The 14,472-nt window shown below is 37.9% G+C and overlaps 1 protein-coding gene across 1 annotated transcript in view; it reads right to left on the bottom strand.

The window, feature by feature from the left end:
- LOC129037837 (uncharacterized) overlaps positions 1-14,125 on the bottom strand; it is a 44,771-nt gene extending 30,646 nt beyond the window's left edge. The window contains exons 1-3 of the mRNA XM_054490028.2: positions 14,035-14,125; positions 11,451-11,552; positions 500-661 (exon numbers count right to left, since the gene is read on the bottom strand). Coding sequence (XP_054346003.2) covers positions 500-661; positions 11,451-11,552; positions 14,035-14,076 — 306 coding nt within the window. The 5' untranslated portion in view covers positions 14,077-14,125. The remainder of the gene's footprint in view (positions 1-499; positions 662-11,450; positions 11,553-14,034) is intronic.
- Between the last annotated feature and the right edge of the window lie 347 nt (positions 14,126-14,472).

Here is a 14,472-nt window from a genome sequence, read left to right as displayed (position 1 = left end):
ACTCAACTAAGCTGGCTCTGACTATGTCCCATCCAGTATCTCCTCAGCATGCTCTTCATGCTGTACCTCCTAGAATGCACTCCCTACTTTCCTCCCCACCACTTCCCTAAGTCCTATGCTTCCTTCAAACCCAGCTCAATTTCCTCTCCTTCAAGAGGCTTTCCCCAATAGAATCTACCCTTTGGGGACCACTTTCTAAATACGATATTTAATAACTGTCCAACTCATTGTTTGCTTAGCCCTTGGATGTACAGCCTTGCACTGGCATTTACTGGTTTAAGTATCTGTCCTTGTAGGAACAACGTCTTATGTTATACTTCTTTATATATTTCTTTTTAATGAGCACTTAATCTTTCTTATAATGAAAATAAACCTGGCTAGATGAAAAGAGATTTTGGTGGGGAGGGTGTCAGAAAAACTACCAAAGTAAATGTCTAAGGGTTACACACAGGTAGCAAGTTGCATAAAAGGGCATATTGGTTATTTCTTCCTGTAGTACCTGACAGAGGTTGATGTTGCTGTAAATATTCTCCCAGACTTGGTCATAGTTGCACTGATGCAAACCTTGGGAAGCCACAAAAGATGGATGATGTGGAGCCAGCATGACTGTCTTTGCAGCGTGATCTTGGAGCACTTGCATTATTCGCTCAGGGTTGGAAGTCTCAGGGAGAATAGAGAAGAGAAGGAATGGTTATGAGAAGCATACTCCCTTTTTCTCAGCAAGATTTTGGTCACATACACGTGAACAAGGAAGAAAGTTTAGGTAGGACTTTATTCAATTAAAAAATAAAATTAAAGTCCAGCATCATGATTCCCCAAATATGTTTGTCCATTCAGCACTGTAAGTATTCAAATATACTTAGTAGCTCATTTAAAAATTCTGTGACAATCCCCTAAAGACAATAGCAGGTGGTACTCCCACAACTGTTGTGGCATCAGTGAAAAGATAAACACCCATCAGCGTTGGGTGCAAACTCTGTCAACTGTTAGGAAGCTTCTGGGCAATGGAGGAGGGCGCAGAAGTGTAGCACAAGAAGAGCACAAGCTTTATAAGGACACAGACCTGGGCTTGTATCTCTGCAGGAATCCTGGCTTTTCCATGCAGAGCAGGGCAAGTCCACCTAACAAAAATACTAATGATGTCTCTACCCAGAGTGCTGCAATAATGCCTACCATGTAGAAGGAGCTGAATAAATGTCCCTTCTTCTCATCTGGAGGTAAAGAATTTAATAATAATCCCAGAACTGAATTGCTACTTAAGTGATACATATATACTATATCACTTTAATATCACAAAGAACCTCAAAGATCATTTATTTCAATCTCTATCAAAATTCCAAAGACATTTCTTGCAGATATAGAAAAATTCATCCTACAATTTATATGAAATCTCAAGGGACCCCAAGTAGCTAAACAATTTTCCAAAAGAACAAAGTTGAAGAACTTACACTCCCTGAATTCAAAAAATATTACAAAGATATAGTAATCAAAACAGTATGGTACTGGCATAAAGAGAGAGAGGTAGACCAATGGAATGAGTAGAAAGCCTAGAAATAAACTCTCACATATATGGTTAAGGGTGCCAAGACCACTCAATGGGGAAAGGACAATGTCTTCAATATATGTTGTTGGGAAAACTGAATATCCACATGCAAAATAATAAAGTTTTATCCTTATACCACATACAAAAATTACTCAAAATGAATTAAAGATCTAAATGTAAGACCTACAATTATGAAACCCTTAGAAGGAAACATAGGGGAAATGCTTCATGATATTAAGTTTGGCAACAATTTCTTGAATATAACACCAAAAGTCCAAGCAACAAAAGCAAAAATAGACAAATAGGATGACACCAAACTTAACATCTTTTGTGCAGCAAAGGATGCAAATCAATTGAAATGAAGAGTCAACCTATATAACGGGAGAAAAGATTTGCAAATTATATATCCAATAAGTGGCTAATAGCCAGAATACATAAAGAACTCCAGGCTGGGTGCAGTGGTTCACACCTGTAATCCCAGCACTTTGGGAGGCCAAGGCAGGTGGATTGCTTGAGCCCAGGAGTTCAAGACCAGCCTGGGAAACATGCTAAAACCCCAACTCTACAAAAAAATACCAAAAAATTAGCCTGGTGTAGTGGTGTGCACCTGTAATCCCAGCTACTTGAGAGGCTAACGTGGGAGGATCACTTGAGCCCAGGAGGAGGAGGTTGCAGTGAGCCAAGGTCACACCACTGCACTTCAGCCTGGGTGACAGAGTGAGACCCTGTCTCAAAAATAACTGCAACTCAACAAGAAAAAATCAAATAAACTGATTTAAAAATAGGCAGTCAATTACAAAAAAAAAAAAAAAAGAAAGATGAAAGAAAAAATAAGCAAAGGATTTGAATAGATATTATCTAAAGATGATATACAAATGGCTAAGAAGCATATAAAAGATGCTCAACATCACTAATCATCAGAGAAACTCAAATCAAAACCACAGTAAGATTTCACCTCACACCCATTAGAATGGCTGCTATTAAAAATCATAAAATAACCAGTGTTGGTGAAGATGTGGCAAAATTGGAACCTTTGTGCACTGTTGGTGGGATTATAAAATGGTGCAAATGCTATGGAAAACAGTATGGTGGTTCCTTAAAAATAAAATAAAATAAAATTACCATGTGATCTAGCAATTGTACTTCTGGATATATATCCAAAAGAATTGAAAGCAAGATCTTGATGAGGTATTTGCAAATCCATATTTATAGCAACATTATTGACAATATCCAAAAGGTGGAAGCAACCCAAATCCTCATATCAGATGAACAGATTTTTTTTAATGTGGTATATACTTATAAGGGAATGTTATTCAGCCTTGAAAAAAGGAAGGAAATTCTGACACACACTGCAACATGGATGAACCTTGAGGACACTATACTAAGTAAAATAAACCACAAAGACAAATATTGCATGATTCCACTTATATGAGGTATCTAAAGTAGCCAAACATATAGAAAAAGAAAGTAGAATGCTGGTTGCCAGGAGCTGGGAGGAAGGGAAAATGAGAGTTGTTGTTTGATGGGTATAGAGTTTAAGTTTGCAAGATAAAAACATCCTGGAGATATACTGTGAAACATTATGAATGTATTCAATGCCACAATTATCATGTTCTTTTGGAGGTGTCAAGTTTCCTTGTTTTTTTGCTTCTTGTAATCTTTTTTTTTTTTTTTTTGAGATGGAGTTTTGGTCTTGTTGCCCAGGCTGGAGGGCAATGGTGCTATCTCAGCTCACCACAACCTCTGCTTCCCAGGTTCAAGCGATTCTCCTGCCTTAGTCTCCCGAGTAGCTGGGATTACAGTCACGCACCACCATGCCCAGCTAATTTTGTATTTTTAGTAGAGATGGGGTTTCTCCATGTTGGTCAGGCTCGCCTCGAACTCCCAACCTCAAGTCATCCACCTATCTCGGCCTCCCAAAGTGTTGGGATTACAGGCGTGAGCCACCGTGCCTGGACGCTTCTTGTATTCTTACATTGATATGTGTGTATCTGGTGGAATGGGTGCCTCTTCCAATTTTATGGGGTAGCTTTTATAGGGATACATTTTCTGTATCCCTGAATGGTATACAGTAAATATTCATTTAATGTCATCAATAGGTCTTGGAAACCACAACTTTAAGCAAAACAATGTAGAGCAGGTCCTCAAATAACATTTTATTCAATATCATTGTATTGTAATGTTGATGAGAAAAAATGCTGATTTTTCTTATACATTGTTTTGTTTAAAGTTGCAGTTTCCAAGAATCTATCAATGGTGTTCAGTGAGGACGTACTGTACTTAAAGACGGTTAAGATGGTAAATTTTATGTTACTTTTTTTTTTTTTTAACCAAAATAAAAGTATCATTTAGGCGCAGGCTCCCCAGAGACCAATGACTGGCCCACCTGGTGCCTACAGCTGCCAGCAAACCCATCTCTTCCAGTGGCAGAGCCACCATGTACTACACCAGTATCCCAGGAACCAACATCCAGCCTGACTGGTGCCTGCGACACCAACCCTGCAATCAGCAGAGATGCCATGCCCACTGTGTGCCTTCCAGAACCTAAGAATTGGCCCACTTGGTGGCCCTTACCCCAAGCAAAGCCACACCACTGCCTTCGCAAATACCCAGAGCCTAGGCCAGTAAGGTACTTGCAGACACTGAATACAGCCAAAGAAATCACACAGAGACTACACTACTGTACCCATCCAGAACCAAAGCTAAAGCATCCTTACCTAACCAACACTATAGGACACATCTATGGGGAAAATGTATCCCTATAAAAGCTACCCCATAAAATTGGAAGAGGCACCCATTCCACCAGATATGCAGATATCAATGTAATAATACAAGAAGCAAAAAAGCAAGGAAACATGACCCCTCCAAAGGAACATGGTATCTAGACCCCAAAGAAAAGGCAATCTATAAAATGCCTGGATAGGAATTCAAAATAATTATTTTAAGAAAACTCAGTGAGATACAAGAGAAAACAGATAGACAACTCAATGAAATCAGAAAAATAATTCATGATCTAAATCAAAAATCTGGCCAGGCATGGTGGCTTATACCTGTAACCCCAGCACTTTGGGAGGCCGAGGTGGGAGGATTGCTTGAGTCCAGGTGTTCAAGACCAGCCTGGGCAACACAGCGAGATCTTGTCTCTACTAAACATTTTTAAAATTAGCTAGGTGTGGTAGTACATGCCTGTAGTCCCAGCTACTTAGGAGGCTGAGGTGGGAGGATCATTTGAGCCCAGAAGTTCAAGGCCATAGTGAGAGTTCTAATTGTGCCACTGCACTCCAGCCTAAGTGACAAAGCAAGACTCTGTCTCAAAAACAAACAAATAAAAAATAAATAAATAAGATACTCAATAGAGATTGATATAAAAAAGACCCAAACAGAGATCTTAGAGTTCAAGAATTCAGTGAAGAACATAAGAAATACAATTGAGAAATTCAACAATAGATTAGATCAAGCAGAAGAAAAATTTTCTGAACTTGAAGATCTTTTGAAATAATCCAGCCAGACAAAAAAGAAAAAAGTGAAGAAAGCTTAAACGATTTATATAATACCATTAAGTAAACAAATATTCATTTTATGGGAATTCCAGAAGGAGAAGAGCTGGAACAAGACATAGAAAACCTACATAATAAAATAACCACTGAAATCTTCCCAAGTCTTAGGAGAGATATGGATATCCATATCTAGTAAGCTCAAAAGTTCCCAAATTCAACCCAGAAAGCCCTCTCTGAGGCACATGATAGTTAAACTGTCAAAAGTCAAAGACAAAGGAGAAAATTCTAAAAACAGCAAGAGAAAAGTGTCAAGTTACATATCATGGAATCTCTATCAGACTAACAGAGGTTTCTCAGCAAAACCTTATGGACCAGAAGAGAATAGGATGATATATTTAAAGTGCTGAAAGAAAAGAAAAACTGCCAGTCAAGAGTACTATTCCTAGCAAAGTTAACCTTCAGAAATGAAGGCAAAATAAAGTTTTTCCCAGACAAGGAGAAAATGGGGAATTTATCATCACTAGACTGGCTTTGCAAGAAATATACAAGTCCTGCATCTGGAAGTGAAAGGACAATAACTACCCTCATGAAAACAGACAAAAGTATAAAAGTTACTGATAGAGCAGATACACATAAGAAAGAGAAAGTAATCAAATCTTTTTGCTACAGAAAACCACCAAACTGAAAATATAAACAATAAGAAAGGAGAAAGGAACAAAGACTATATGAAACAACCAGAAAACAACTAATAGAATGACAGGAGTAAGGCTTCACCTATCAACGATAACCTTGAATGTAAATAGTTTAAATTCCCCAATTAAAAGACATAGACTGTCCGAATTGATTTTTTTAAATGATCCAACTATATGCTGCCTAGAAGAAACTCACTTCATCTGTAAAGACACATAAACTAAAAAAAACAAAAAAAAAGGGATAGAAAAAAATATTCCATGCAAATGGAAGCCAAATGTGAGCAGGTGTAGCTACACTTATATCAGATAAAATAGATTTTAAGTCAAAAAAGGTAAAAAGAGATAAAGTTCATTATATAACGACAAAGGGATCGATTCAGCAAGAGTATATAGTAATTATAAATATATATACACCTAACACCAGAGGACCCAGATATTTAACCAAATATTATTAGATCTAAAGGGAGAGATAGACTCCAATACTATAATAGTTGATGCCTTCAATACCCCACACTCAGCACTGGAGAGATCATCTAGATGGAAATTCAACAAAGAAATATCAATCTTAAATTGCACTATAAACAAATGGACCTAATAGACACTTACAGAACATTTTAACCAACAGTTACAGAATACACATTCTTCTCACCTGCACCTGGAACGTCCTCTGGGATAGACAATATGTTAGGCCACAAAAAAAGACTCAAAAAATTTTAAAAAATCAAAATTATATTAAGTATCTTTTCAGACCTCAGTGGAATAAAACTAGAAATCAATAACAAGGGAAAGTTTGGGAACGGCACAAACTCATGGAAATTAAACAACATGCTCCTGAATGACCAACGGATCAATAAAGAAATTAAAAAGCAAATTTTAAAAATTTATTGAAACTAATGAAAATAGAAACACAACATGCTGGCCAGGCATGGTGGCTCACACCTGTAATCTCAACATTTTGGGAGGCCAAGGCGGGCAGATCACCTGAGGTCGGGAGTTCAAGATGAGCCTGGCCAAAATGCTGAAACCTCATCTCTACTAAAAATACAAATTTAGCCAGGCTTGGGGGCAGGAACCTGTAACCCCAGCTACTCAGGAGGCTGAGGCAGGAGAATTGCTTGAACCCGGGAGGTGGAGGTTGCAATGAGCCAGGATCACACCACTGTACTCCAGTCTGGGTGACAGAGTGAGACTCCATCCCAAAATAAAAATAAAAATAAAAATAAAAATAAAGAAAAGAAACGTAACAAACCAAAACCTATCGGATACAGCAAAAGCAGTATAAGAAGAAAGTTTATAGCAACAAACACCTACACCAAAAAGTAGTAAATTTTGAAAATAACAACCTACTGATGCACCTCAAGGAACTAAAGAAGCAAGAACAAACCAAATCCAATATAAGTAGAAGGGAATACATAATAAAAATTAGGGAAGAAATAAATTAATTAAAAACTAAAAACAATACAAAAGATCAATGAAACAAAAAGCTGACTTTTTAAAAAGATAAACAAAATTGAAAAACCATTAGCTAGACTACCTAACAAAAAAAAGATCTGAATAAATCAAATTAAAAATGAAAGAGGAGACATTAAAACTGATACCACAGAAATACAAGGATTAGGCCAGGTACAGTGGCTCACACCTGTAATCCCAGCACTTTGGAAGGCTGAGACGGGTGGATCACCTGAGGTCAGGAATTCGAGGCCAGCCTGACCAAAATGGAGAAACTCCGTCTCTACTAAAAATTCAAAATTAGTCGGGCATGGTGGCGGGTGCCTATAATCCCAGCTACTCGGGAGGCTGAGGCAGGAGAATTGCTTGAACCCAGGAGGCAGAGGTTGTGGAGAACCAAGATTGTGCCATTGCACTCCAACCTGGGCAACGAGAGCGAAACTCTGTCTCAAAAAAAAAAAAAAAAAAAATACAAGGACCATTAAAGACTATTATAAACAACTATAGGCCAACAAATTGGAAAACCTAGAGGAAATCGGTAAACTTCTGGACACATGCAACCTATCAAGATTGAACCAGGAAGAAGTAGAAAACCTGAACAGACAAATAACAAGGAACACAACTGCATCAATAATAGAAAGTCTCTCAACAAAGAAAAGCCAAGAACTGGATGACTTCACTGCTGAATTCTACCAAACTTTTAAAGAATTAACATGGATTCTTCTTATACTATTCCAAAAACATGAAAAGGAGGGAATTCTTCCAAATTCATTCTACAAGGCCAATATTACCCTAATACAAAACCCAGACAAGCACAGAACAACAAAAAAAGAAAACTACAGGCTGATATTCCTGATGAACATAGATGCAAAAATCTTCAACAAAACAGTAGTAAACCAAATCCAACAGCGCACCAAAAGATTAATACACCATGATCAAGTGAGATTTATCCCAGGGATCCAAGGATGATTCAATATACACAACTCAATAAACTTGATACATCACATAAAGAGAATGAGGAACAAAAATGCATGATCATTTCAATAGGCACAGAAAAAGCATTTGATAAAATTCAACATCCCTTCATGATAAAAACTCTCAACAAATTAGGCATAGAAGAAATTTACCTAAGCACTATAAAGTCTACATATGACAAATCTACAACTAACATTATGAGGAAAAGTTGAAAGCTTTTCCTCTAATCGTTGGAACAATATAAAGGTGCCTACTTTCCCCACTACAATTTGACACTGTACTAGAAGGCCTAGCCAGAGCAACTAGGCAAAATGAAAAACAAAGGGCATTCAAATTGGAAAAAAGGAAGTCAAATTGTCTTTTTGAAGACAATGTGATCTCATATGTGGAAAAACCTAAAGACTTTGCCAAAAACTCTTAGAACTGACAGACAAATTCAGTAAAATTTCAGGATACAAAATCAACATACAAAAATTATTGACATTTCTATACACCAATAACAAACTAGCTGAAAAAGGAACCAAGAAAGCAATTACATTTTCAATAGCTATAAAAAATATTATGTAGGAATAAAATTAACCCCCAGGTGAAAGATCTCAACAATAAAAACTACGAAGTACCAATGGAAGAAATGGAAGAAAACACAAAAAATGGAAAGAAATGTCATGTTCATAGATTGAAAAGATTAATATGTTGAAAATGACCATACCCAAATTGATCCACAGATTCAAAGCAATACCTATCAAAACACCACTGACATTCTTCACAGAAATAGAAAAAATAATCCTAAAATGTGTACGGAACCACAAAAGACCCAAACAACCAAAGTAATCCTGGTCAAAAAGGACAAAGCTGGTGGCATCACATTATCTGACTTCAAAATATACTACAAATACACTGTAACTAAAGCAGCATGGTACTGGCATAAAAACAGGTACATGGATCAATGAAACAGAATAGAGAACCCAGAAATAAATCCTCATATTTATAGTCAAGTGATTTTTAACAAAGGCACCAAAAACATACATTGGGGAAAGAACAGTCTGTTCAATAAATGATACTGGATAAACTGGATATCTGGATATGCAGAAAAATGAAACAAGACCCTTCTCTCTCCATATACAAAAATCAACTCAAAATGGATTAAAGATTTAAATATAAGACTCTGAACTATAAAACTATTAGAAGAAACTATAAGGAGAAACACTTCAGGACATTGGTCTGGGAAAATATTTTATGGATATAATCTCCAAAGCATAGACAACAAAAGCAAAAATAGACAAGTGGGATTATATCAAACTAAACACACACACACACACACACACACATACACACACAAATAATCTGATTTAGAAATGGGAAAATGATCCTGAATGGATATTTCCCAAAAGAAAGTATTCAAATGACCAACAAGTATATGAAAAAATGCTCAACATCACTAATCATCAAATGCAAATCAAAAACCACAATGTGATATAATCTGATTCCAGTTAGAATGGCTATTAACAAAAAGACAAAAAAAATCAAATTCTGGCAAAGATGCAGAGAAAAGACAACTCTTATACACTGTTGGACTTATAAATTACCATAGCTATTATTGAAAAAAGTACAGAGGTCCCTCTAAAACCTATAACTAGAACTACCACATGATCCAGCAATCTCACTATGGTGTATAAATTTTTTAAAAAGGAAATCAGTATATTGAACAGATATCTGTACTCCCACGTTTATTGCAGCCCTATTCACAATAACCAAGATAAAAGTATCTGTTAACAGATGAATGGATAAAGAAAATGTGTTATATATACCCAATGGAATACTATTTGGCCATAAAAAGAATGAGATCCTGTCATTTGCAACAACACTGATGAGCTTGGAGGACTTTATGTTAAGTGAAATAAGCCAGGCACTGAAAGGAAAATACATGTTCTTACTCATGTTCTCCACATGTTCTTACTCATTTTCACAAGCTAAAAAAGTTGTTCTCATAGAAGTAGAAAGTAGAATAGCGATTATTAAGGCTGAGAGGGTGAGGGTGGGATAGGGAGAGATTGTTTAAAGGATACAAAATTATCAGTAGATAGGGAAAATAAGTTCTTGCATTCCATAGCACTGTAAGGTGACTGTGGTTAACAATAATTTATTGTATATTTTCAAATAATTAGAAAAGGGGATTTTGAATATTCCCAAGGCAAATAAATAATAGATGTTTGAGAAGATGGATATGCTTGTTACCTTGATTTGATAATTATACATTGTATGTATCAAAATATCACTCTGTACCCTATAATTATGTACAATTTTTGTCAATTAAAATATTTTAAAAAATAATTTAGTTGAGTATTTTGTTTCACAGATAAAGAAGCTAAGGCTCAAGGAGGTTACATGACTAGACAAATATCACAGAGAGTTGGTGTTAAAGCTGGACTAAAATCCAGTTTTTTGGGTTTTGTTTTTGGTTTTTGTTGTTGTTGTTGTTTTGTTGTTGTTGTTGCTGTTTGAGACAGAGTCTCACGCTCTCACCCAGGCTGGAGTGCAGTGACGCAATCATGGCTCACTGCAACCTTGACCTCCTGGGCTCAAGCAATCCTCCCACCTCAGCCTCCCGAGTAGCTGGGACTACAGGTGTGTTTCACCACACCTGGCTAATTTTTAAAGAAAAGAATTTGTAGAGGCAGGGTCTCTTTTTGTTGCCTACACTGGTCTTGAACTCCTGGGCTCAAACAATCCTCCTGCCTTGGCCTCCCAAAGTGCTGGGATTACAGACATGAGTCACTGTGCCTGGACCTAAAGTCCAGCTTTTTGACAATTTTTTATTCTCTACTGAAAGCTAACAGGATTTTTAAAATGTGGCAATTAGATTAGAAAGTTTAAAATAAGGCTGGGCGTGGTGGCTCATGCCTGTAATCCTACCATTTTGGGAGGCCGAGGTGGGCAAATCACTTGAGGTCGAGAGTTCGAGACCAGCCTGGCCAACATGGTGAAACCGCGACTCTACTAAAAATGCAAAAATTAGCTGGGCATGGTAGCGCACGCCTGTAATCCCAGCTGCTAGGGAGGCTGAGGCAGGAGAATCGCTTGAGCCCAGGAGGCAGAGGTTGCAGTGAGCCGAGATCACGCCACTGTACTCCAGTCTGGTGAAAGAGCAAGACTCTTGTCTCAAAAAAAAAAAAAAGTTTCAAATAAAGCCGTCATAGTGAATCCATGCCAACATTTTTAAAAAGGGAAAGAAAATTGCATATTTTGAGAATGATTTTAGCAAACATCTACATGGAAACATGGTTATTTTCTCACCTTCAAAAACTTTGCTTGGAGTTGCAATAATGCATCTGTTCTTCTCCATTCTTTTAATTTAGTCAAAAGCTTCTTTTGCCACAGATCACATTTTGGCTTGATCTAGTGGATAAACATGTTCACATAAAGTTACAACATAACAATGATTCTCAATAAAAGTTGCAAGCAAAGAGATTCAAGGACCTTCTGAAATGGTATCTGGCTTTGGTGCTAGGTTGGCTAGGACAAGTGAGCTTTTGGAAAGGGTCTTCATGGGTTCACAGATCCACTGAAGGAGACAGCAGCATCAGTTCCTGTTGGTGCCTGGCCTATAAGATGCAGTAGATCTATCTGGGATGACACCATACCATCCACAAGCAGCAGGGACCCTAAATCCATCAGAGTTGGTCATTGCACTTTATTTACAGGGCAAAAGAAAGTTCACCCACAGACTCCTTGTGACTCCACATTTAAAACATCTTTCATATTAATAAACTGTATTTCAAAAATAAGTTCTGTTGCTGTAAATACCATTAACACTCAAATTTATATCTCAGCCCTAAACTCCAGCCTATTATATCCAACTACTCCTTTGATATCTATTCTTGGATATCAAGTGTAACAATCTAAAACAGAAAGTCCGGCTTCCCTTACATGGACTACCTTGTTCCTCAAGCACTAGATGGAACTAGGAGCGATCTTTGATTTCTCTCAGTCCATCTTGATTCACTCCTATGGTCTGAATGTGTTCCTCTAAAATTTAAATGTTGAAACCTAACCCCCAAGGTGATGGCATTAGTAATAGAATTTGGGGATGTGATTAGATCATGATGGTAGAGCCCTCATGAACAGTATTCATGCCCTTACAAGAGGCCTGAGGGAGCTTGGCTTTTTTCTTCCACCATGTGAGGACACAGGGAGAAGTCAGAAGCCTGTAGCCTGAAAGAGGACCTTCCAGAACTTAACCATGCTGGCCCCCTGATCTTGGACTTCCCAGCCTCTAGAACTGTGAGAAATATATTTCTGTTCTTTATAAGCTACACAGTTTATGGTATTTTGTTAAAGCAGCCTGAATAGACTAAAACAGTCATACACAATTTATTTGATTTTATTTTAATTTTTAGATGGAGTCTCACTCTGTCACTAGGCTGGAGTGCAGTGGTGCAATCTCAGCTCACTGCAACCTCCACCTCCCAGGTTCAAGCGATTCTCCTGCCTCAGCCTCCCAAGTAGCTGGGACTACAGGCACGCGCCACCATGCCCAGCTAATTTTTGTATTTTTTTTTTTAGTACAGAGAGGGTTTCACCATGTTGGCCAGGATGGTCTCAATGTCTTGACCTCATGATCCGCCCACCTTGGCCTCCCAAAGTGCTGGGATTACAGGCGTGAGCCACAGCACCTGGCCAAGATTTTTCTTTTCTTCATGATACAATCAATCCTTGTTGTTTGTGGATTCCATGTTTGTGATTTTGCCTACTATCCAACATTTTTTGTGACTCAAAACTCAATACTAGTAGAGCTTTCACAGTCACTCATAGGCGTGTGCAGGATGGTAAAAATTTGAATCACTCAATGGGCATATTCTCAACTCCGTTTGAACAAGGCAACACTCTGCCTTCTTGTTTCTGCTCGCATATTACAAACAAGCATCCTTTTATGGTCCATTTAGTGCCACATTCTTCACATTTTTGTGCTTTTTGGTGGTCATTTTACTGTTGAAAATGGTCCCCATGGGTAGTGCCAAAGTAATGTCTGATGTTCCTAAGCATTAGAAGGCTGTGTGATGTGCCTTTTGGAAAAAATACATGTGTTAGATAAGCTTCATTCAGGCATGAATTACAGTGCTGTTAGTCATTAGTTCAATGTTAATGAATCAACAATATATTTTAAATAAGATGTCTTTAAACAGAAACACACATAAAACAGTTATGTATTGATGAGTGTTCCGACAAGAGGTTCACAGGAACTAACTCTATTTCCCCTAGGAGTAACGATTCAGTATTTGCTAACTCGGTGTTCCTGGTGACTTTCCAGAACACAACTACCTTGAATAACAAGAACTGACCATAGTTAGCACGACCTAAAATCATCTTATTTAGTCTGCTTACTTGCATATTGTTTGTGAACTGTGTATCTCCAGCATGAAGGGCCATACCTGATATACAATATGTACCAAATAAATAGTTTTTGACTCAACGGTTGGATTTACACAAGTCAATCACACCCTTGGATGGTAAGCTTAGCTCTTGCCAAGTATCTGAGATCATTAGTAATAAGCAGGGAGTTTGAGCCCATTAGAGTGAGGTACAGGCATCTGCAGAATCTTCAGAGAAGGCAGATCAGCATAGCAAACCTCGACATAGAGCCAAGGCAGGCAAAGAGCTGAGACAGTGTGGCACACAAGGCCAGGTTATCTGAGTTGCCTCCCTTGAGGACAGGGAAGCATCTCCCCTAGTCAAAGAGGACAGTTTGCTGAGGGCACTAAGGAGAGGGGACAACAGGGACCACATAAACCTGCTGTTGCCAGGTTGCCTAGCCTGCTTAGATGACACTGTGACACTGCTGACATCACTGATAGATGACTATCACCACGAGTCTCTTTACCTTTATGAAGGAAATCCAGTTGGCTCTCTTTTTCAGGGTCATTCTGGGTCCTGCCAAACCCAAATTATCTGCTTTAGCTATTCCAGCTTCATAGTCTGGAAACATTTGCAATCTCTGTTGCTCCATGAAGATGCTTTGAAATTTTTGGGAAACCTAAACAGGATGAAGTGAGAAGTGGAACCCAGAAAAAAAGTCTCAGAGAGAGTGGGCAATTTCAAAAACAGCTACTGATTGTCTTTGAAATAGCTTTGGAATCAAACTAATTTATAAAACACAACTCTGTGATAGTGACAAGACCTTAAATGGGCATACCTGTGTGGTGCATGTTCTCAGTCAGCTCATTACCATAATTGTGTGTATTACCTGTTCTGAATGTCTGCTCCAGAGATTGGAAATACATTAATGTATTTATATATATATATTTTGAACTGGAACCTA

This window comes from Pongo pygmaeus, chromosome 5, assembly GCF_028885625.2.
Source record: "Pongo pygmaeus isolate AG05252 chromosome 5, NHGRI_mPonPyg2-v2.0_pri, whole genome shotgun sequence".
NCBI classification, from domain to species: Eukaryota; Metazoa; Chordata; class Mammalia; order Primates; family Hominidae; genus Pongo; species Pongo pygmaeus.
The sequence above is the reverse complement of the archived record's forward strand: the minus strand, read 5'-3'. Positions and strand labels throughout refer to the sequence as shown.